Raw genomic sequence first — 23,900 nt, forward strand, 5'->3', positions numbered from 1 at the left:
CCTTATTAAAATCTTTTAGTGAGATTGTTGCACCTTTCAAAAACACAAAATCAGAAAAGGAAAGAAGGTCCCCGTCAGAATTTGGGAATGTTGTTTATGAGTACAATGTTCTTGAAAATTAGCTTGTGATTTTAGTTGCAAATTTTCATAAGCAAGCTCTGGATGCTTGTAAGCTTGCCTTCTGTCACAATTTTTCCCCTCATAGATGTATTCTATGGAATAATCAGAATGCGCTGCGTGGAAAAAACAAAGGTGTAATTTTTGTTTTCGATTTGTTAAAAAAGGATGGTAACTTCTATTCCTATTCCGAATTTTCAGAAATCTTTGAAGTGGATACCTCACCTAGAGTGTATGAATGGGTTATTAATTCTATTTCACCTAAAATGTTACATTCGGTTAGGGCAAGTTGTTACAGATCTTCAAAATGTGAAATGTCTGTAATTCTTTACTCTCAAAATTTAAGTTGGACATCTCTTCACAATGCACATTCTGTAATTCTAATTTGGAAACAGTATCACACTTATATTTTGAACGTGATTATGCAAAGGATTTTTGGAAAGAAATGTCTTGGCTTGTTTTCTCAGCTTACAACAAACTTTTTAGTTTTGAGGTAATTAATGCACTATTTTTAATTTGGGAATCAGGATCAGAGGAGCTGGATGATATCTTAAAACTGTTAACTCTTTTTGGCCTATTTCATCTTCACAAATGTAAAGTTACTGAGTGTATGCCCAATGTTAGGATTTTTTGTATTGATTTGAAATTATTTTATGAATCTCTCTGCTCTTCACTTATTAAGAAAGCTGTTAAAACTACTATATTGATGGAAAAAATATTGACTTTAATGTAAACCTCCTGTGTATCCTTTGAAGTTGACATTTTATATGCAATTTTCCATTTAGGTTTTTTTTATTTTAATTTATTTATGATTTATTTGTAAAAAGGAAAGAAAAGATGTTTAATTTTTTTTTTGTCTTTGTTCTTTATATTTCATTTTTATTATTCTTTATATATTTGTTTTGTATTCTGGTTGTGTATGTAATTTATTGCTATGACTGTATCCCCTGTGAATGTTATATCTTCCATTAAAAAAAAAAAAAACCCCGAAATGCAAAATTTCCCAGCAAAGTGAGAACTTGTAATTTAAGTGTGTTTCTATGTTTCCTTCTGGAAACACATTTACCTGCATTTTTATCATAATTTCTGATATAGAGCTTAATAATGCACTAATAAAATGCCTTTAAACAATATGTGTTCCAAAAATGTATTTTTTTAAAATGTAAAATTTTAATTTAGAACAGTTTGTCAATTTTGTTTATTATACCAGTGAGATTAAACTCTTCTGCTGTGAAGTGCTACACAAAACTGTAGTCAGCATGCTGTTTTTTTTTTTAGAACTACATTTACTTAATAAAGGCTATGAGAATCATAATACATAAACAATAATAATAATAAAATAAAATAAAATAAAATAAAGATTGTTTGGGTTAGGAAAAAAACCCTCTTTAAAAAAAAAAAGTTCACTGGTGGTCAGTATCAAAATGCTTGTCAAAAAAATGAAAATAAAAATGTACTGACAGCAAAAAGCAGACAACATCAAACTGTCAATATAAGAATCATTATTGTAAAGAAAATTTCAATTTGAAATCAGATCTATAACCCCAGCTGACATACAAACAGCTTGTATGCAACCATCCAGCTGCTGGTAATCATAATTCTATAAAAAGTCAGACGTGATGTTGTACTAAATTCACTTTTATTACAGCGGATCCTCTGACCAGTGTTCCTCCATCAACACAACAGTAATTACAGAACAGAAAAAAAAAAATAGTTCATTTATCTCTAGACTTTTGTTTTCTCTGATTCATGAATACTTTAATACAATTTCAAGCCATTTATTCTGTATTTTTAAACTTTTTGTATAATCTTTTTAGACATTCAATAACATGATACACGATCTATACATTTTGATACAGGTTACATATGAGTTATAGTGGTGATGCTGAGCCAGAGGACAATGGATGCGTGTGAAACGGCACACTATCATACTACTTTTCAGTACACAGTACGTTAGTATGCCAATTCGACCACAGCAAATGAATACTGATGTTCTTTACAGGAAATGTAGCCCTTCCCTGTAGACCAACCCCTCTATCGCTCCCCATTTCATTTCTTTGTAGTGTTGGCGATAGGAGTGTTCAAGTCCATGCGAACTGAAATAACCATCACTCATTCATAGCCTGTCAACAGGAGAGGAGACAATGCAGTAGTGACCGGGCTTGGCAGCTGTGGGATGGCACAGTGTTTGACCAGAGGTTGAACCTCCATTATTCAGAAAATAAGTTTGCATTTCAATCTAGTGTTTCTCATATATCAGTATTACTTACATATCCCCTAAATTCAGTCAGTAGGACAAGTTTAAAACTAGGATAAAATAAAAAATAAAATGTGTAATCTATATCGGTGACAGGTATGACACACAATTATGAGTAATGCCAACCAAATTCAAACAGCCCTCACCCAAAAGGTATTAAAAAACAAACAAAACTGATCATTTGTTGGTTACAAAATATCAAAATGACCTATGGGAGGATTTAAAATAGAAACATTTGCCTCTTTTCTGTGCCTTTTACAGCTCTTATGCTGCACCCTCTGACATTCGTATGAATGGAGGGTCCAGAATAAAGGCGGTGAGAATACAGAGGACCTGAAACATTCCTGTGAATGACAGACAGATTTTCTAATACACATGGAAACACAAAGTGTGCAGAGGTGACGTGTAAACACACACTACTCCCTGAAGTTCAACTCTGGGGCCCCGGAGCCCCGAGGCTCCTTGTACACAGGCCAGAAACCCCTTTAAAAGCGCAAGGTACATAGTTTACAATTCTTAATAGATTTCTTTTAAAACCTTTGTCTATACGCAGAGAATCTTGATGGGGGGGGGGGGGGAACGTATGCCACCATCAATTTAGTTAATTTCTAAGTATTTTAAATCTTTATTTTAAACCAAATATACAATATGAATACTCTCCACAGATGATGACTCTAGAGTTTGTTAGGTACATTTTATACTCTCTCTTTCACATTAGAGCCGGATTCATTTGGTAATAAAGGTCACACAAGATCTTTTGGGATATTAAGGAAAGGGAGAGACACGTCCTGCCCGGAGAGTTTTGTTTTCACCAATGATTGCACAATGGAAACAGAAGGGGGGGGGGGGGGAACATTGCACTCCATCAGAAGTGTTAAAACGTGAGTAAAAATTTCACATGAATGAGTCAGTCAACGTGACTTCTGCAGTCAAAGTGATGCAAAGCAAACCAACTAGATAAACTCGCTTGGGAAAACAAAGAGTTAGCTTGAAAAATTCCCCCAAGAAAGTGCATTCAGGCATCCGTGTGTTGAAACACTGGATCCAGGCGGAGTTTGGTGTGGAGTGATGGCATGTAAAGCAGTGGGGGAGAGTGAGGGCAGGCAGGGGCATCGGCAGCACAGCTCATATCCTCACAATACTGGGCGCTGACACCTGCGATACGGTGGCACAGAGGACAGAAAGAGAGCAGGGGAAAAGGGGAAAAGATCCCTGCATGTTTGAGAGGAAATTCTACTCATGGACTTGGTCATCTCAGTCACTTGCAACAGCCAACAAATGAGGGAGAAAATACCTTTTTTGGCTGTTAAATCTTTGGGGCAGCTATTGATTTAATAAAATACATGTACTTTATAGCTTGACACTACCAGTCAAACATGGACACACCTGACTGAATGCAAGTGTGCTAACGAGGATGCACCTCATGAACTTGGCTGAGAGAATTTGGCCATTAACTTTCCCAAAGATCATGTAATTAGAAGAGACAAGATTGATTTAAGCAAAAGCGTTAAAGCTGGTAAGTTTGATTCATGTCTGAATCTTTTAGAATGAACAGATTAAAACTCAAAATATGTAAGTCATCACACACACACACACACATATATATATATGTTCACAAACATCTCTGCTTGGCATTTCTCCTATGTTTTTGTAAACTTAAATGTAGGTACATATAATTATTACTATGGATTTTTATATAATATTTCCTTGTATACATGTAGTGAAAAGCTGTGTGGGAAAATGCCAGTTTTTTAGCTTGATTTTCTTAAATGCATAAAACATTCTGAATCTACTTGGCAAAGTTGTTTGGTTGAAATAAGGCTACTCTCCTCTAACATACACTACTATTCAATTGAGGTCAGTAATACTTTTAAAGAAATCATATTGTTTCAGCATGGACATTAAATTTATCAAAAGTGACAGTAAAGACATTTACACTTTAAGATTTCCATTTCAAATAAATGCTGTTCTTTTGAACTTCCTATTCATAAAATAATCCTGAATTTTTTTTATCATGATTTCCACAAAAACATGAACCAGCATAACGGTGTTCAACATCTATAATAATGAGAAATCAAATCAGCATTCAGAATTATTTCTGAAGGATCATGTGACACTGACGACTTGAGTTAATGGTTGCTTAAAATCAGCTTTGCCATCACAGGAATGAATCACATTTTAAAATATGTTAAAATAGAAAACAGTCATTTTCAATTATAAGAGCATAAGAGACTTCTTTATATTATTAAAAAAATCTTTTTCTGACCCCAGACTTTTTAATGGTAGTGTATATATACTGGATGTACTATTATTTCAAATATGGAAAATAGTAATAAAAAAATAAGCAGTAGATGTGTCCAAACGTTTGACTGGTAATGAATGAGCATGAAACAGTGAACACACACCGTTTGTTATTTAGTGTGGAGGTCATGAGACCAAGTCAAGAGTGTTTGCCTGCTCCAATAGAGCCAGCTAAGTGTCACATAACAAAGCCTGCTGTCATGACCTACAGAAAAATAAAAGTAAGTCGTTCATGCTCCTACAGTTCATTACATTCCCAGAGTGTCAAAAACACAACACAAACCTGATGGAGGACAGAGTACATTCAAACAGTTTCTACATTAATTTCATTTGATAAACCATGACAGTACTGTACTAAAACCACTGACGAATTCATATCTACCACTTCCTTAAAATGACCACAAAAATCTTTTAAAAGAGTAACAGTAAACATACTGGACATCCGCCATCACACACTACAGTTTACGGCTGCATTAGTCATTTCCATAGTTGAGAACGCTTGTAAATATATTTCTCAAAACACAACACACTACATAAAAGTGCTTCTGCTTGGCAGCTATTCAAAGGCACCTCAAAAGTATATTAACATAAGAGTTTAGCATTACATAGTGGGATAATATAAGCTCATCTTTATGTGTACAACCAAATATATTCACACCAACACACACTCTTCTTAAATGGACCCATATTGTCCCTTCACTAGCTTGGGGAACATGATTAAACTCTAAATTTTTTTGTGTTTTTTCAGCTACATAAAAAAACATTCATCTTGGCATGTCTCTACTCTGTAATTAAACCATTAACACATTCAAGGCACTGAACATATCTGATTTCTTTAAGCTGGCATTGCACACCTAAAACATCACATACAATAAATAATCAAGAAAGCACCACATCTAAATGTGTCTGGACACCTGATCCAGGTGAAAGCTGGCTGACCTAATAAAATGAAGGGTGTATCAAAAGGCTAAGAAGACTGAAGACAGGTTGTCTGGCCATAATTAGGTTGCTTAATGCAAGTAAAGACTAAATAAAAAGTATGTTGGAGATATGAACAGATTTGTGCTTGCTTGCACTGTTTACAGTCCTGAACTCTGCAAAAACACACTGCTTGGGCAAGACAGCCCCATTGACCTTTACCCGCCACGTAAACAAGTAACAAAAAAGTCTGTAAGATCAAGTTTTGAACCTAATGAAATTGATGTTTTTATTCACAATAATTTCTGCAAAAATATAGTACTTGATGAAGGCAAACTCCTATATCTTCTCTGCAAATGAATTGTCCAACTTAAAAATCTGACAACTAAAACACTTAATATCGACAGATTGGCCAGCTCTCTTCCTAACTCAGACATCACATATACTGCACACACTTAATCCATCTCAATTTCTTTATTTTATTAAAACCCAAATTGTTTTCCCTAAGAGCATGACAGCAGGCTGACAGCTTAGATTGTTTACTTAAACAATCATTATGGATTTATATGCAAATCTTAAGAATTATGGCCAACATCTCCTTTTAACATCCTTTAGGTTTATGAATTGGACTAAAAAGTGGACTAAAGCTAAATTAATAAACATCTATTTTATATATATATCTATAAAATTTAGCATTAAATTAATCTCATCAAGTGAGCTTTAAATCAGACAAGTGTTTATGACTCTAGCTCTGCATGACTGTCAAAACAAGCTTCATGCAAGTTAGAATATCTTTTGACCTGAGTGATATTTACTGTCGTTTACAAGCACGTCTGCATGTAGGAAAATGAAATGAGAAAGCGAAGGAAAAGAAAAGAGGGATAGAGGGAGATGGGTAGATGAGTGCAGTTAGCTCTGCTCTCTGTGCCAGTCTTTAGTGTGGGCCAGTGCGTTCCCCTACCCTGTGTGTGTGTTTGTGTGTGCAGGGTTGGCACAAATGCACTGGTGTCTATGTAAAGGACAGGTGCGAACCGTTGGATATCTGAGATGTGATGCTGGTGCTCCTACTCATGCCCTGCTCAGTGCGCCCCGCTGAGGTGGTCCTGCTAAGTGCCTGAGGGCTGTTCCGCATCCCCACGCTGCTTTTTGGCATGGCCCCTTGGGGGCCCGAGGAGGAGTGGGCCCACGGTGGAAGCCCACCTCCTGGGATGGCTTGGCCCCAGCCCTGCTGGGCCTGTGCACCTCCCTGACTGGTGTGGTAGTGGTGGCTGGCCCCTGAACCAGTGCTGCTGCCCCACTGTGTCCCCTGAGAGCCATCCGAGTGATGCTGATGGGGGATCCAACTGCCCGGGGCCCCAGGGAAGCTGTGGCTGAGGCCCTCAGGAGAGATGTTAGCCAACACCATGTTGCTAAAGCCCAAGCGCATGCTCTCTGAGTCGAAGGCCTCGATTTCTCTGGCCTGGCGCTCCAGTAGGCTACGGATACGCTCTGTGCGCTCATTCTGCAAGGTCAACATCTCCTCTTCGATCTGTGGGACACAACAAAAGACAGGCAGTCAAGTTTAATTATTAATACGGTTTTTAAAAAATGTTTAATGAACAGTGGCCCCAAAAAGCATTTGGACAGTTAAGACATGATTAAATATGAATGGCATTGCATAAATATTGTATCATAGGTTTTGAAAGATAAAACTATCAATTTACAGTTTAACATTAAATTAACTGTTTTAAATGTAAAAAAAAAAAAAAAAAAACATTTTAGAGCAATAAAATAAAATAGCTGTCCTGTCTGTTTAAATAGATCATCACTTGGATCTTTTATTTAGGCAAATTTTATTTAATTTAATATATTTTTTTCCATTTAATTTTATTTTTTATATCCTACTCATAGTAGCAATACTAAACATATGGCAATTCTAAATTTGACATATTTTACAAGAGCACAATAGAACATCGGTTTTTGGTTATTAATTTTAAGTCATTTATACATAAAAAAAAAAAACTAAGATGAAAGTAATTGTGTGTTTAAGCAACCTTAGTCTCAAGTAGGGCTCTCCGGAGGGACACTCTCTGCTCCAGTTCCTTTCTTTCTCGCTCCTGCTGGGCGTCTGTCTGCATCTTGATCTTACTCTGATATGCATTCAACAACTCCAACTCCTGCTGCAGCTGCATCCGAAGCACCTGACACTCCGCCTCCTGCGCCTCGTCTAGACGCAACTGAGAGATCATCTATATTAGTTGATCAGGAATTAATGGTGAAACAGTTTTAGCATATTGTTTTCAGTCTGGTACTCACAGCCTGTGTGGAGAGCATGTTGTTGATGGTGTGGTCGTACTGTTCGGCGAGGATGGCTAGTTTCCTGGTTTGCTCTTCCTTCAGTCGTTTCAGCATGGTCTTGTGTTCAGGTTTTGGGATGCTTTCCAGCAGTTGGTTTCGCAGGGCTTTGTACTGCCGGGTCTGGGTTTTACATGCATCCTGGAACTGTTTCTTAATCTGGAGCTCTTTGGACTGTCAGAGACAAAATAAAATAAACACCAGTAAACTAAACTAGTAAGGAAAAAATGAAGTAATTAGTGATGTGCAAAGCTATTATGTTCAAAATCAATTCGTTGGTGGATTGCCTGAACAACTAGTCAGTCATACGAATGGATAGGCTGGTTTCAGACTGACCTGACCCTGACATACAGGTTTCCTCAGGTACATTCAAATAGAATGCATTCATGTGTTCAAAAACAGCTGGATTGACCGCAAAAGAATGAAATCGAAGGCAGCGATCCACATTAATCAACTAGTTATTGTTGGAAAAAATGGTTGACTTGTCATTAATACAAAAAATTTAATCTAAAAATAGTCTACCTCACTAATTAACTAGTCATTTGGTGGACAGCTATCTAATCAGTCATAAATACACAAATAATAATAAAAGAAATTCTAAAAACTAACTTCACTAATCACCTCAGTCAATTGTTGGACAACTACATAGCTGACTAGTCAAAAATACAAACAATAAATGGGGAAAAAAATTCTAAACTAGTTGTCCTCATTGATTAGTTGGCCACTGTGACCCATCCGTACAAAAAATCAGCTGGGTCAAATTTTTTCATGCCCTAACTAATCCTAACCCTTATTTTAATTTTAATTAGTCATTTGGCTAACACTGTAATTGAACAACCATTTGGTTGCCAGCCCAGTTCTTCAACCACTATACTATAGCACCCACTAAGCCTCTTGTTCAAGCATGAACATATAGTCACATATGCAAGTGATTTACACGCATTGTATAGGGTTGTAGGGTTTCCAAAAACTGGAAACTCAAAAAGTCCTAATTTAGATTTGTGAGTTTGTGTACATGCAAGCTCTCTGTCTGCTAACCTCTCTCATGAGATCTTGCTCCACGTTGTGACGTGCAATGAGAATTCGCCGTTTGAACCTGCAAGGACTTGCAACCTACAACCTTGAAACTAGAAAACTAGAGTGACATTACCTTGAGGCTCTTGGGCTGCTGTCGGACCTCCATGACGTGTTTGCGTCTGAGCTCCCTCTCCCTGCGCTTGTTGTATTCCAGCTGGTTGGTGAGCTCTGTCTGGTGCTGCAGACGGATCTGCTCCGCACGCATCTTCTGAATGTTGCTCAGGTGTCTGAACTCCAGCTCCTGCATAGACTCATGGTGTCGAAGCAGCATGGCATGCTCTAGATCCTTCTGTGTCTGACGCTTATTCAACTCCTGGGAACAGAAAAATGTCAGACTAAATAATGTCACTTATTCAACCCTCTAAACCTTGGCAATAGAGTCACCATTGGCTAGTAATTTTTTGGATGGATGCATATTTGTAAGTTTAACAGAACTTAGGGCATTGTTGATCATTGAGTGTATCTGTAAAAAAAAAAAGTAATAATAATACTTAAGTTGATAATAATACTACTATAAACAATAAAAAAGGTCTGATGAGCTGCTGGGTTAATGAATATTACTCACATTATTTGTATTTGCAAAAAAGCAAAACAGGGACAGTAAGTGCTAGCTAGCCAATGAGATTGCTGCTTGCACTTTAGTTCCACTCACTACTGAAGACCCCGGCAGTAGCTTCTGCATGTTTTTAAAGACTGAATAATTCCAAATGATACTTCGGTCTTTCATAATTTAGCCCCGGGCCCATTTAGTACCGCGTTTCGGTACCCATCCCTAGTAAACTTATACTTTAACTCAACCAATGGCTAATGATAGACATTATTTAATCGCCTAGCATGAACATTTAGTCACATATGCAAGTGATTTACACGCATTGTATAGGGTTGTTATTTCTGGCTCTGTTTAAAGCCAAACACTGGAAACTAAAAAAGTCCTAATTTAGATTTGTGAGTTTGTGTACATGCAAACATCTCTGTCTGCTAACCTCTCTCATGAGATCTTGCTCCACGTTGTGACGTGCAATGAGAATTCGCCGTTTGAACCTGCGGCACTCAAGCTCTAGATACTGCCGCTGTCGGCGGAGTAGGTTGGCCTCCTCCTCTGCCTGGAAGTGCTGGAAATTCTCCTTCTGCTTGGACAACCACTCCTGCTTCTCCTTCTTTGGTGTGGACTGGTTCTCATTAAGCTCCTGCAATGAAAAAGTGCAATAAATGGGAATGTGTAACGGAATATAATGAGGATGAGTGTGAGGCTGTACAGAGTGGCTTCCTGACCTCTTTGAGCTGTTCCTTGCGCAGTTTGTACTCGCGTTTCTGAGACTCCAGGAAGCTGTTGAGCTCCTTCTTCTGCTGGCTCTGAATGTGCTGCAGGAATTTCTTTTCATCGTTGGCAAAAGTCTTGGCCTGGAAAGCAGAATGATGCATCATAAACAGATTATTCTGACTTTTCAACCTTTCACATTAATAATGAATGATGTTTCATTACATCTTCAACTCTTTTACGATTTGGTTTTGTATGATAATGTTACAGTACATCTTTCTCCATGGTGCATTGGTGCTTCTTGATGAGTTTGTCCATCTCGGCAGCAAAGCTGTTTCTCTGGTTCTCCAGCTCTTTGTCTAGCTTGAGTCTGTGCTCGTCCATCTCGCCCTTCAGCTTGTTCTCGAGGGCCAGAAGGTGTTTCTGGTGCTGCCTGCGCATTCGTTTGTAGCCAGACATCTGCTCGCGCACCTCAGAGTCCTGCTCATGTTCTTGAATCTGACGCGTCACCTAGGACACACAAAGACAAGCTTTTATCAAGAAACCAGCATTTATCCTTCAAGTGTTGCAGAAAACAGTGAACTATTAAACTTGAAGTGATCAGAGAGCAAACAGACTCCCTGACTCTGTTCTTGGGTGGTAATCTGGCTCTCACCAGGGAGGCTGTGCGGATGGTAGCAAAGTGCTCTCGATTCCGGTACTGACGCCGTGGTGTCTGTTCCGGGGGAGACTGGGGCTCTGTGGGCTGTTTCTGAGCCTCAGTTTCTTCCTGGTAGCTCTCTTCCTCCTTCAGACACATTAAGCATATTAAATTAATTTAAGCATACATAATACACACATTAAGCATTTTAATACCATAACACAAAACAAATAGGTCATGCATGATATGTTCAGTGTGGACAGTCAAACCACAGTTACAAAGATCTCAACTCTCAAAAGTACAGCTTAATGCCTTGTATTAACTTCAAGCATTTTAGTTCAAAACTTTGCCTTAACTATCAATATGTAGTGTCACATAACCCTTGACTAAATTGCAAAAGGTCTGGTCCGTGATGCAGTTTATTCTGCTAAAAACTGCCCACTTAAGCGGTTAATTCCAGCCTTTAGACAGGAAGAGACTGTCTGATTGACATGTAAAGCAACCAACCCCAGTTTGTTTTATTTTTATGTGCTGTTTAGTGGTGAGTAAATCTACAATATATGATATCACAAATACAGACCAGTATGAAAAGATTAGGCCTATTTAAATAACGATGTGAAAGGATGCACAGAAAAAGCATAGTTGCAAATGCATGTAGACTTTTGTGTAGGTGATCAGATTTTCTGTACAGCCAAACATAATAAGTACAGTTTTTTACAGACATAAGTGAAAAAGGCAGCAACTTTGTTTCCTATAAGACTGATTTAAAAAAAAAAAAAAAAAAAAAAAAAGCCAGCCAATCAGATTAGAGCTTTGTGGTTTGCAGTTTTGTGTGCAATATGCACCAGGTGGTCAGTGAACAGTGTCGTATGAGACTGATCAATGGTGACAGACATAATACATGCCATTTGCATATAATACAAAGCAAGTCACTTTGGTAGAGAAAAAATGTGAATGTAAATACAGCGGACGTGCACAAACCGGTTTGACATGAATCATGGAGCTGTTGGGTATGATGGTTTGGTCTTTCTCCATCAGGTCCACCTCACTCTTGTTATCATCGGTGGCGTCTGTGGCGTCAGGCAGGCTGTTAACCGAGCTGCTCTGTGAGCTCGCACTGATGGACATGCTAGGGATGGACTGGTTACTGCCCACACTGTTCACTGTGCCCGTGCGGCCAGCAATGTGCTCCACCTCCTACAACACATTACATGAATGGAAACGTGTTGTGGCCATGCGTTTCCAGGACAAAACACAACTTCCTTCCTTGGCAGGAAGATTGTAACACACATTTGGCAGAGCACCAAGGGTCGAACGAGGTCGAGATATGCTATTACAATAACTGACCTCCTCGTCATCTGGGACCTCTGCCGCAGGGCCATTGTGGGCCTCCTGGAAGAGGATCTTTTTCATCTTGCGGTACTGCAGGTTGTCCAGCTCTCTCACAGCATCTTTGGTGCGCTGGATCAGGTCAATAAGCACCGACTGTGGCCGCTCGCGCTGGACAAACGCATGCTGCACACAGAAAGAGAAGGATATGATGATCAGTACAAAAGGACCAGATGCTTTAAAAGAAACTGAGTGAGAATTTTTATTTTAAATATTATCAGCTTTAACTCAACAAGTAGATTCACATATTACAGCACTCAACAATCAGGATGTGATGCACTGACAATTGTTGTTGTAAATTCTGCTAATTTATAGCTATGTTATTTAGCGGTCTAGCACAGACGTACACTACCATTCAAAACTATGGGTTAAGTAATATTAAATGTTTTGTTTAAAGAAATTAATAATTTTATTCAGCAAGGATGAATTAAATTGACTAAAAGTGACAATAACTGTTAACTGTTTCTATTTGTCAAAGAATCCTAAAACATGTATCATGGTTTCGCAGCACAGTTGTTTTCAACATTTATAATAAGACGTAATTTTAGGTATTTACACACACACACAAAAATAATACAACAAATAAAAGTTCAAATGAAAAGATTTTTTAAGAAAACATTAAATTTTTTGTTGTTTTATGATTGTTATATTAATGTTTTATATTAAAATGTTTTCAGATCAGATGTGCTAAAACATTAGTCACATTTAAATCTAGACTCAAAACTCATCTGTTTAGCTGTGCATTTATTGAATGAGCACTGTGCGATGTCTGAACTGATTGCACTGTATTTTATGGATTGCACTATTTTATGCAACCTGAAATGATTGCACTGTATTTTATGTATAATCATTTTCTATTTTTAACTGTCTTAAATTCATTTTAAATCAATTTTTAAATCATTTTCAAAGTTTTTAAATTCCTTGTTTTATTTTTATGATTCTTTTTTATATTCTATATTTTACTTTCTTTTATGTAAAGCATTGTGTAAGAAATGTGCTACATAAACTTGCCTTGCCTTTTTATATATTAATCTGAACTACTACCTCAAACAGGTCAGCAAATAAACTTTTTGTTGTTAGGCTTAGCATTACAAACTCCCTTGTGCCACATATGCAAAAAAAAAAAAAAAAAAAAAAAAAAAAAAAAAACATCAGAAAGCCAGAGATTTCAGAATAACAGCTAAAGGCATCAAAGTGTGGTGAAGATAGAAAAAAAAAATCACATTGAATTCTTACAGTGTCCCTAAGCATTGCAGAAGAATCTTCAAAAGAGAACTCACTGAACTCCATCCACCTGTTTGAACAGTGAACTTTCTTTAACTTACTTTCAGCAGTTCTTCAGAGTTGGGTCTATCTTGGGGCAACTTCTGTAAGCAGGAGTCCACAAAGTTTCTGAAGTAGTCCGTCCTGGGAAAAGAAAGAGCAAGAGAATTTCAAACAACACATCTTAGAGTTGAGAAAGGTTAATGAACATTTAACATGAGAGAAAAGCCATCACTCACCATTCACTGGACTGCAGGGCTGGACTCTCATTCTGCGCGATGTGGTATAAGGCACTCATTGCATTCATGTTGAAGAGCGGAGGTTTCCTTTCAGCTGAATGAGAAAAAAGACTATCAGAAAAACAGACTTGGCACCTGATCACATAAAATTAAGTCTATATGTATCCTATTTCATCTCACCTAATTCAATACAGGTTATTCCTAGAGACCAGATGTCAACCTTTCCATCATACTGACCCTCATCCATGGCCAGGATCACCTCTGGGGCCATCCTGAGATAGAAGAAACAGCAAACGTTTTAAGAAAAACAGAATGTTATGTAATACAACCAGACATTTTAAGGCTTAAAATCTGATTAACTCAACCAGTACTCAGGCTCTCCTGGCATGACCTGCAGACTCGCCTATGAATAATTACTTTATATAGTCTGATAAGGTCTATGAGGTTTATAACCATTGAAAGTATTGAAGTTTAATGGGCACCTCACCAATAAGGAGTCCCCACAAATGAATTAGCAGGTGAGGCGATTGAAGCAGAACCAAAATCTGCCAACTTCACCTGTCCAGGCTCTGTGAGCAGGATGTTCCCGGCCTTGATATCCCTGTCAAATAGCCAGGAAAAAGGGCAAACTTGCAAAAATTAACCACACACTGCCCTGCCTTCTATGGCTAATAATGTCAACATTCAAAGGATTGTGACATTATGTATACTATAGCTACAGACTAAAATATTGACAAGGGAAATTAACCTGTAAATATTTGCCATTTCAGTGATCAATTGATTGGTATATTATCCATTCACAAAATAAACAGTTCTGTGAATGGATAATAAACATTTTTGAGTGAATTTGAAGTAGCCTAAATATATTGTAATATGTATATATTTTTAAATCAGGGTTGGTACTAAGAAACTCAAACACTAACATGAGAACTCACCTGTGAATCATGATGTGGGAGTGAAGGTACGCCAACCCCTGCAAAGCACCATGAGTAATCGCTGCTATTTCCATCTCTTGTAAAGGTTTTTTGTGTACTGTGGGTAAAACAAACTGGTTTATAGATGTCTCTCTGCAGATAAACAAATATTTCTATAAATAAATGCTTTTTTTGTTTGTAACTGGAGACTGTATATGGAGTCCTCATATCTTTGTGGGTACTCAGCACATTAAGCAAGCATCAAAACATCCAAACTTACCCTCGAGGAGATCTGAGGCAGACCCCAGACAGTACTCCATAACCAGCTAGAGAGACAGACACATTTCAGCAAGTGGTCCACAAATATAGAAAATATACATCACATCATAGATTGTTCATATAAAGGTATGTGATCTGATAGCTGCTAGCAGGGTTGGGCTTCTTACCCATGCTGTGTGCTCTCGCAGGAAGCATCCTTTATACTCTATGCTGTTTGGGTGCTTTATCCTCTGAAGGAATTTCACCTCCTTTATTATATCCTGCCATTTCTGAAAAAAACAAAAAAAACAATGCATGTGAAATGCATAACTATGCAGTGCACTTTTTTTTTTCCAGATCCAGCTCCAGTCAATAGAGCCTTTTCTTTAATTTCTGTCTACAAGAATGGTACTTTTATATTGCATACGCATTTGTAGGAGTTTCTTTTTCAGACACAAAATTTATGGGAGATGTGTGCAAAGTGATTTATCAAGGTTTGCAGTAGTCAATTTGCTGTTTTTTTGCGCCATTATTTAACACCCACATAAGTATGTCTTAACCCATTTTGTGCCTGTGTGAATAATAGATTATTCACACCTGATTATCATCGGCTTTGCTTGTTTGCGACCCTACGCTAATTTGCGCTGTTCTTGGTAGATTGCATTGGTCATTATGGAAATGTGCTGGCAGCGTTTGTGTTCAGCAATTTGCGCATTGTCAGTAGATCACCTGCAGAACTTTCCACTCCCATCAGCGCTTTTATGAGCCCTGTTTAGTAAATCTGGCCCTAAACCTTTAACATTGGTGAACAGAAAAAGACATTATGCATCAGAGCTCTGATTAAATAATGAATCATGGAATGCATGCATAGGTTACAGTCTGGAGGGAGAAACAATTATTTATAATCTCCCTTAACTTAAACAGAAAGAACAACATAAGGAAATGAGCATTTATTTTCACCTCATTGGACTGTTTTCCATTATATGACATTTTCTTGATGGCCACCACCTCTGAGGTCCGCACATCCCGTGCCTGTAATAATACATAAATTAATAAATTTAGTAGAAGAATGATTATGACTTCACTGTTTTCTCACAACCTAAAATAAAATTCCAGAGCTTAAAATCAATTTTTTTGGGAGATGCAAAAGCACTCACAAAGTATACAGCGCCGAAGCTGCCATGACCGATCTCTCTGAGGTCTGAGAAGAGTTTTTCAGGGTCTTCTTTAAAAAAGAGATCTGCGATCTCGGGGTCCTTCAGACTCCCTGCACGAGCAGCGTTGGGCATGCTGGGAGGGGGCGGGGCCACAGCCGCCAGTCACTATCTGGGTCTGCGACACGACAGCCCCCACTGATGGCTCATCTGCAAGACCGCGGCCTCATATGGACCAAAACCTGACAGAGAGAGAGAGACAATCATTAGCATTAGGGATTAAATCAGAAAATTTGGTTACCTAAGTTTTTTTTCAGGTAGATTTTGATTTTCACTTGGTACTTAAGACGTTTGTACTCCATTCCATTGTATATGTACACATCCACACTCCTGTGCTATGAATTATGACTTAACAGAAAGGAGGAATCATAAAAGTTCTCTTCACAAGACAACTTGCTCAAACCACATGCTCAAACTGCTGTTTGCAGCAAAATACCCCAGGCTGATGCATCGGGTTTGCACATTAGAGCAGCTGTGGTCAGTGAGTTCCTCTTTTGAGCTTCAGAGAGTGGGAGAGATGAAGTGTGCAGGAGACAGCCAGGAGCTGCAGTGATAACATCAATGGCTCTCCCAATCTTACAAACACAGAGAGAGAGTCAAACTCCAGAATGACTCCACAGCCCTCTACTTCCTCATCCAGCCTGCTGCTCGGTTTAAAATCATTCTGTCCAATGAATATGTCAAGCCATCCCCCAAACAGCCAACCAAATCATTCCTTTTCACTTTCAGTGTCGTCTCAATGAATCAATTCAAAACGCAAAACTGATTTAATGATTCTGATTCACACCCTGACAAGTCTCCACAAGACATTTATATATATATATATATATATATATATATATATATCTTATATATTATCATACAATACAATGCAATATGAACATGTTCTATTAAAATATACTTCATAAATGTGTATATGTATGTATGTATATTTATATATACAGGTGCATCTCAATAAATTAGAATGTTGTGGAAAAGTTAATTTATTTCAGTAATTCAACTCAAATTGTGAAACTCATGTATTAAATAAATTCAATGCACACAGACTGAAGTAGTTATTATTGGTCTTATGAAGTATTCTAATTTGTTAAGATAGTGAATTGGTGAGTTTTTGTTAAATGTGAGCCAAAATCATCACAATTAAAAGAACCAAAGACTTAAACTACTTCAGTCTGTGTGCATTGAATTTATTTAATATGCGAGTTTCACAATTTGAGTTGAATTACTGAAATAAATTAACTTTTCCACGACATTCTAATTTATTGAGATGCACCTGTATATATAATACAGGGCAGGATTTACGGGGCCGGGGGCCCTTGTGCTTGAGGTTATGTTTGGGCCCCATACCTATACAACAAATACCCTCAACTAGAACATTATTATGGAGTTACACAAAAATGTAAATATGCTTTCAGGTTCATATACTGTATACAATTAATAGGCAACATGTCTAGTCAAAGTTTAGATGTAATATTAAATAGTCACTATAATACAATAAACAGGATGTGATCTCTCAGTTGAGAGATCAAAACCCTGAAATAACACTGAGCAGAAAATAGACCAAAGAGATGTATTATAAAAATGTATTGTCATATCTGTGTCCTTTTATGTCAGATTCTTAAATTTAATCAATTCAATCTGAATAAAAAAAACATGTTGGCTATTAAATGACTTTTAAGGCAATATTCATGACCTAATGCTCCATTATTTTACACAAATGTTCAGATTTATCATAGCATATGCTAAGGAAAATTAATGATTATTAATGCTATTTGTTTGCTTTTTAATAAAAACATATAAAAACGTTACTTCATACAGAGAACATAAGTTAGGCTACATAATCACATAACTGAATGCCAGAACGTTAAGTATATTGTAATTTGCTTAGCCAGTATTATAAATTAAACTCAGGACTTGAATTTTGTTTTAGAAACAGTTTTGGTGGAAAACATTCAGGAACAGAAATGCTGCAGAAATGGAATAAACTGTAATTAAAAACAGTAAATTCACTGTAAATTAAAAAACTGATTAATTCTTAAAATTAAAGTTACAAAAGTTATTCAGTCAAGAGCAGTGAGTGATTTTGTCTTTTGTTTTTCACATTAATTAACAATAACCAATAGGCCTAATTAATTAACATTGTTAACATTAACATTTGGTATGAAAGTGACAGCAGCTTTTATACCTGCTGTCTGTCAGTCTGTGAAAAGAACAAAAGAAAAAAAATCACTCTGCTCAAATCTGCTCTTGACTAAATAACTTTTTCATATTTAATATGGATTAATATATAAATATAATCTATATCTATGACTTTATACATCATAGTACTTTGTTCCTGAATAGTAGAAGCTACTGTTAGTTTTAGGCAAGCCTACCTGAAAAAGTTAAAACAGTTTGTTTCATTTGTATTCTTGTGCTATTGCATTGCTAGTAACTTGTTCATTTATTACTGACCATTTAATTGTCTTTATGTAACAGTATTTATTAAAATGCAAGGTTACTTGAGTCAGAAACAATGAAAACAATAACCTTTTCTTGAGGTGTTTGTGAGGCAGCTTCATGTGTGGGTGCTTTGGATGTGACCGTGACCGCCCAGAAAACTAGTTTGGAGCGCGTAAGTACCGAATGATTTAAAAAGTCTTAAAAAGACGTGCAAATGATAAACTTTTGTGATGATGCAACACTGACCCGATTAGGCAAGTGACAGTCCTGTCAGCTGAGCGAAAGTATTGTATCGCGGTGTGCAGCAACTCTCTTAGTGTAGACGAGATGCGCTGATGTGAGGCAATTTTGAGAGAGTGAGAGAAGACGCGGTACAGCTGAACCACTCACACTGTTTTCAAATGATTGATGAATTTTTTAACTCATCTAACCTACATTGTATAGGCCTATTAAATAAATTGGAATTTTCCAAACGTGCGAAAATGAGTAAAACCAAAATGCGCAATCCCGCACCGAGATTCAGGACATGATTAAACATATATTCTATTACATAGAGATCTGTAAAATAAATTTCCATGACTTTTCCAAAGCTTTCTTGGTTTTTCATGACCGTACGAACCCTGTAAATGGCTATTTTTTATTTTTTTTTATCGTTTTGATGAAATTTCTGCTCCTCTTTGTGTGGAGGTAGTGAGATGGTACAAAGTCCCTGTAAGATATTAGGGTATTCTATAGTCTTTGGTAGGGCTGGGCAAAAAAAAAAAAGATTTTTCGATTAATCGTTTTCTTAAAATGACATCGATTCAATATCGATTCTCAAAAGCCACGAATCGATCTTTTCCGGGATTTATTTCAGCACATTTAAAACAAGATCTGATTCATGTGAATCTTATTATTAGTATTCTCGTCCACTAGATGTCACCCTTATTTACCTTGCGCGATGTTACAACAGAAATCCTGTCATTCATTCAGCACTTATCATGGCCATACACGATTCGCAATGCTCAGGTGAAATGCTATAGTAATGATATAAATCTGCAGAAGCATTTGATATCACGCATAAGGCGCCATGATTTCCGCAATGAATGAATGGCGGATGGCGCACTTTTTTGTTTACTACACGCATACTAAAGCGCAGATGACGCTCGCGGTGTTTTCAGCTTCTGTCGTCGAATGAATGTCATCTCCAGCTGCTCTGAGAGTCACTTCATTAGCATTTTACTGTTTCATTTGAGAAATCTACCGTCATATCACATACACAGCAGCTGCAAGTTCTTCACGGCAACCCATCAAAATAAAAGTTTAGTTTAACGTTAAACTGTCAGAATATATTACTATTTAGCAGTCTGAAGACTCAATGCTACTACTATTCAGCAGTCTGAAGACTCAATGCTACTACTGCTAATAAATATTAATAAATCTTTATTTTTAAAGGAATAATCACATCTGTCTTCTTTTAAATTTTAACAGTAAACCTCTGTTGTGCAGCACTTTGTTTGCCAAAAAATAAAAGGGTTTAATCTTCATTTGATTATAAATTAAATTAATGTTTTATGCCTTCACCTGATTATCAGAAAAATTAAGAACATTTGATAGGGCCCTACTATTGTTTAAAAAGGACCCTATACAAAAAAATGAATAGGTTTAAATTCAGGCATGTGGTTCTTAATTTCTTTTTATTAATTCACTATTTGTAAACTGATGTTTACTGTTAAGTTTTTAGAAATATCAATAGCATTTGTATTAAACTATATTCACTGAATGTCATTTTTTTAAAATCGAGAATCGAATCGAGAGCTTGCGAATCGAAATCGAATTGGGATATCTGAATCGATACCCAGCTCTAGTCTTTGGACGGGAAAGAGCGCTCAAAACTCTTCAGATTAATTTAGTGGAACATTAATATAATATAGAATCATTCTCTGTAAAGAAGTGAGCCGTGAACATGTGAGAATTTATCATTATCTTTGTAAATGTATGCTCTTTTGGGCTAAAGGCTTAATGGAACCGTTTAAAGTAGCCATGTGATCACAAATTAATCGATTTGGCGTAGCGCAGACGTGATTTAATACGTGTGTCCTTTCTATGTGAAAAAAAATCATAAATTCCAGTTTATGCTGTTTGATTATGGCTTCGAATGTCATAGTGGAAGTTGGAAGCTGGAAGCTGTTAGCCCCGGCTGGCCCGTGTGCGCAGCTGAAATGCGGCTAATAATTTCTGACTGGCACGACACAAATGTAAACAGGTTGAGGCGGGGCCCCTGGGCTGCAGCCCATTCAAGCCCAATGGTAAGCTTAAAGAAATTTATACTTTTATTCAGCAAGGATGCATTAAATTGATCTAAATTTTTATTTGTTTTAATAAATACTGTTCTTTTGAACTTTCTGTTCATCAAAATCATAAAAAATGTATCATGATTTCCACAAAAATATTAAGCAGCACAATGGTTTTCGACAATTATGATAATAAGAAATGTTTCTTGACACCAAATCAGCATATTAGACTGATTTTTGAAGGATCATGTGACACTGAAGACTGGAGTAATTGCTGCTGGAAATTAAGCATAAAATATATCAAAATATGAAACAGTTATTTTAAATTGTAATAATATTTCAAAACATTACTGTTTTACTGTATTTTGATCATCACTGATAAAAAAAATATATTTAAAAATACCTTACCAACCCCAAACTTTTGATTAGTAGTGTACACACACACACAAGGTATTGGGAAGAAACTCGATTAATAGAGTACTTTAATTCATTTTGTTTAAAAGCCTCAAGTAAATCACAATTTAAAAATGGAAATAAATATGTCTGTTAAAGATGATTATGATGTATACTACAAAAGAGGTAGAAACATCCAACTTCATGTGATGCAGGTGGGGTGGTTTATTGGTGAGAGTATGTTGTTAATAAGCGTCAGCGCAGTCAAGCACACTCTGGCCAAAACTCAGGAGAGGGATTGCTTCCAGCATAGGCTCCCATCTGAAGCCCAGCAACAACTAGCACATCAGTTTCCATGGCAACATCATCTCTGAGCCAATGGCCAAGAGGCTGTCCTCTCAGAATACCCTCTCGATCGATGTTTATCTGCTTACGTGCATGAATGACTAACTGACAGAGCGATATAATGAGAGACATCATGACACCTGGTCCACAGCTGTACGCGTCTGAACTGAATCATTCCAGATAGACACACCTTGTAAAGAATTTCTTCAGCTCCACTGCATCACAGTTACTAACATCCATCACTCTTCCAAATGCAAACCCTGGGAGTTTGCATAACTATGTCACCTTGTCCATGGTTAGCCAGACGTCAGGACTGACACACAGGGCAGAGTGAACAGCTAAAATCTACACTTAAAACTGAGTATGCCATTATCATCATAAAACAGACTCATTATATACGTTGGTTTTAGACTAGAAGTGGTCGACTCATACAGAAGATTGGATTGGGATGCACATAATGGACATCACATACTAATATGTCAGTACTTAAAGGGATAGGTCACCATCATTTACTTACCCTCATGTTGTTTCAAATCTTGCGGAACACATGAAAAACTTATTTTGAACGGTATGTGTCCATACAGTGGAAGTCGATGGGGTCCAAAATCTAAGTCAAACCACTTTTATTTATATAGTGCATTACACTATACAGATTGTTTCAAAGCAACATCAAAATAATAAACAGGAAAATAGTCACTGATGCAAACTTCTTCAAATATGAGACAAATTCAAATTTTGCTTTAAAGCAGCTCTAAAAAATATAATTATTCAGCTTAAGTCAGTTCAGTTGTTAATTGAGTTCAGTTCAATAACTGTGTAAAGTTGATCAGCTACAAAATAAGTTCAATTCAGCTATAACAGGCTTTAACAGACTTTTTAAGACCAAGTAGAGAAAATTTGTGGAATAAATTTAATGGAACACAATACATCAATATGTTCTCCGATACCGATATGGTGGCCGATATATCGTGCATCCCTACTCTAAATGTAAATGTCTTGTATAAGCATGGTTCAATCTTTAAAAATACAACTTCAACAGATTTCTATTACCTTTTAATAAAAAAATTTATAATTTTCTGTCCCTTCTGATCATGCTGCAAAAGGGTAATGTTTTTCCTCAGTATTTTTGCCTTGTTTTTCAGTGCAAAATGAAGTGCGTTTAAATGTGTTTAAATGATGTGGATGTTGCAAAATGTATTCATTATTGAACAAATTCATTTAGACTGTAAAGCAGCTCTACAGAAGACAATAGTGTCATCATTCAGCTTAATTCAGTTCAAGTTCTGTTCTCATCCGAGTTCTGACCGAGTGCAGTCAAATCAATATCATTAGCGAATATTGAGTGTCTTTTAAACCATACTGAGATATTAGCATTAACACATAAAAAACACTGAAAAGTTCTCTTTTATTTTATTTTATTAAACAACATCTTCAAGTCATCAAGGTTTGGAAAATAATGAAGGTGAGTACATTTCAATGATTGGGTGAAGTATTCCTGTAAGTTAGTTGATGATAACACCAAATTTAACTTTAACACTCTCATTAATACCAATGTTGTCATTAGGGATGTCAACGATTAATCGATTAATTGTCGATAAGAGATGCAATTGATTAAAGCTATCGATGGTCGATTAAGCAGTTTAATTTTGGGCTGCGTGCGGCTCATGCGCAAAAAACGTGCGTCTGTGAGTGACGGTGACGGTATATAAATGCATCATCATTCACTCATAATTACAAATTAAGCTTTTAATGTGATTTAAACTTTAAAAGTACATTAAAATAGAAACAACACAAAGTTCTTCCAACATGGAATGCAATAGAAATGTAGTAACAGACATTTCCCCAGATAATTGTTTCATAGGCTATTTGAAACAATTAGGTGAAGGTTGCAGGGATTCATTCCTACAACTTGTTCATTCGTTCCTACGACTTATTAATTTGTGGCCACTGTCCATGTTTCATTAATTTTGTTCCTTAAATAACCCATGATTTAACTCAAATGAGGGAACAAATTAATACATCGAAAGAATTCTTAATTCATGGCCATGAAATCTTTCATTTCCCTTCCTCATGTTTACCACAGTAAGAGATGCGAAAACAGTGATAAAAAGTGAATGACAATAAAATAAACCTGCGAAATTTAGGATTTAGGAAAAGAAACAATGCCTAAATATTATTGAATTTGTGGAAATTCGTGACCAAGAACAAAGCCGCATAAATGAAGGCTATAAGGGCTCAAACGGCATCCAAAAGCATGGTCGCGATGTT

At 36.7% G+C, this 23,900-nt stretch overlaps 1 protein-coding gene across 1 annotated transcript in view; it reads right to left on the reverse strand.

Annotated features, from left to right (window-relative positions):
- Positions 1-6,279: 6,279 nt before the first annotated feature.
- LOC107592626 (serine/threonine-protein kinase TAO1-like) overlaps positions 6,280-23,900 on the reverse strand; it is a 23,676-nt gene continuing 6,055 nt past the window's right edge. Inside the window, exons 2-20 of the mRNA XM_016282163.1 lie at positions 16,123-16,361; positions 15,926-15,997; positions 15,154-15,255; positions 14,988-15,033; positions 14,729-14,825; positions 14,281-14,394; positions 13,974-14,065; positions 13,794-13,887; positions 13,617-13,698; positions 12,250-12,417; positions 11,884-12,099; positions 10,918-11,049; positions 10,536-10,772; positions 10,277-10,405; positions 9,988-10,191; positions 9,078-9,317; positions 7,889-8,101; positions 7,627-7,809; positions 6,280-7,121 (exon numbers count right to left, since the gene is read on the reverse strand). Of these exons, the coding sequence (XP_016137649.1) occupies positions 6,603-7,121; positions 7,627-7,809; positions 7,889-8,101; positions 9,078-9,317; positions 9,988-10,191; positions 10,277-10,405; positions 10,536-10,772; positions 10,918-11,049; positions 11,884-12,099; positions 12,250-12,417; positions 13,617-13,698; positions 13,794-13,887; positions 13,974-14,065; positions 14,281-14,394; positions 14,729-14,825; positions 14,988-15,033; positions 15,154-15,255; positions 15,926-15,997; positions 16,123-16,254 (3,072 nt within the window). The 5' untranslated portion in view covers positions 16,255-16,361 and the 3' untranslated portion in view covers positions 6,280-6,602. The remainder of the gene's footprint in view (positions 7,122-7,626; positions 7,810-7,888; positions 8,102-9,077; positions 9,318-9,987; positions 10,192-10,276; positions 10,406-10,535; positions 10,773-10,917; positions 11,050-11,883; positions 12,100-12,249; positions 12,418-13,616; positions 13,699-13,793; positions 13,888-13,973; positions 14,066-14,280; positions 14,395-14,728; positions 14,826-14,987; positions 15,034-15,153; positions 15,256-15,925; positions 15,998-16,122; positions 16,362-23,900) is intronic.

This window comes from Sinocyclocheilus grahami, unplaced genomic scaffold (assembly GCF_001515645.1).
Source record: "Sinocyclocheilus grahami isolate Dianchi unplaced genomic scaffold, SAMN03320097.WGS_v1.1 scaffold155.1, whole genome shotgun sequence".
Classification (NCBI taxonomy): domain Eukaryota; kingdom Metazoa; phylum Chordata; class Actinopteri; order Cypriniformes; family Cyprinidae; genus Sinocyclocheilus; species Sinocyclocheilus grahami.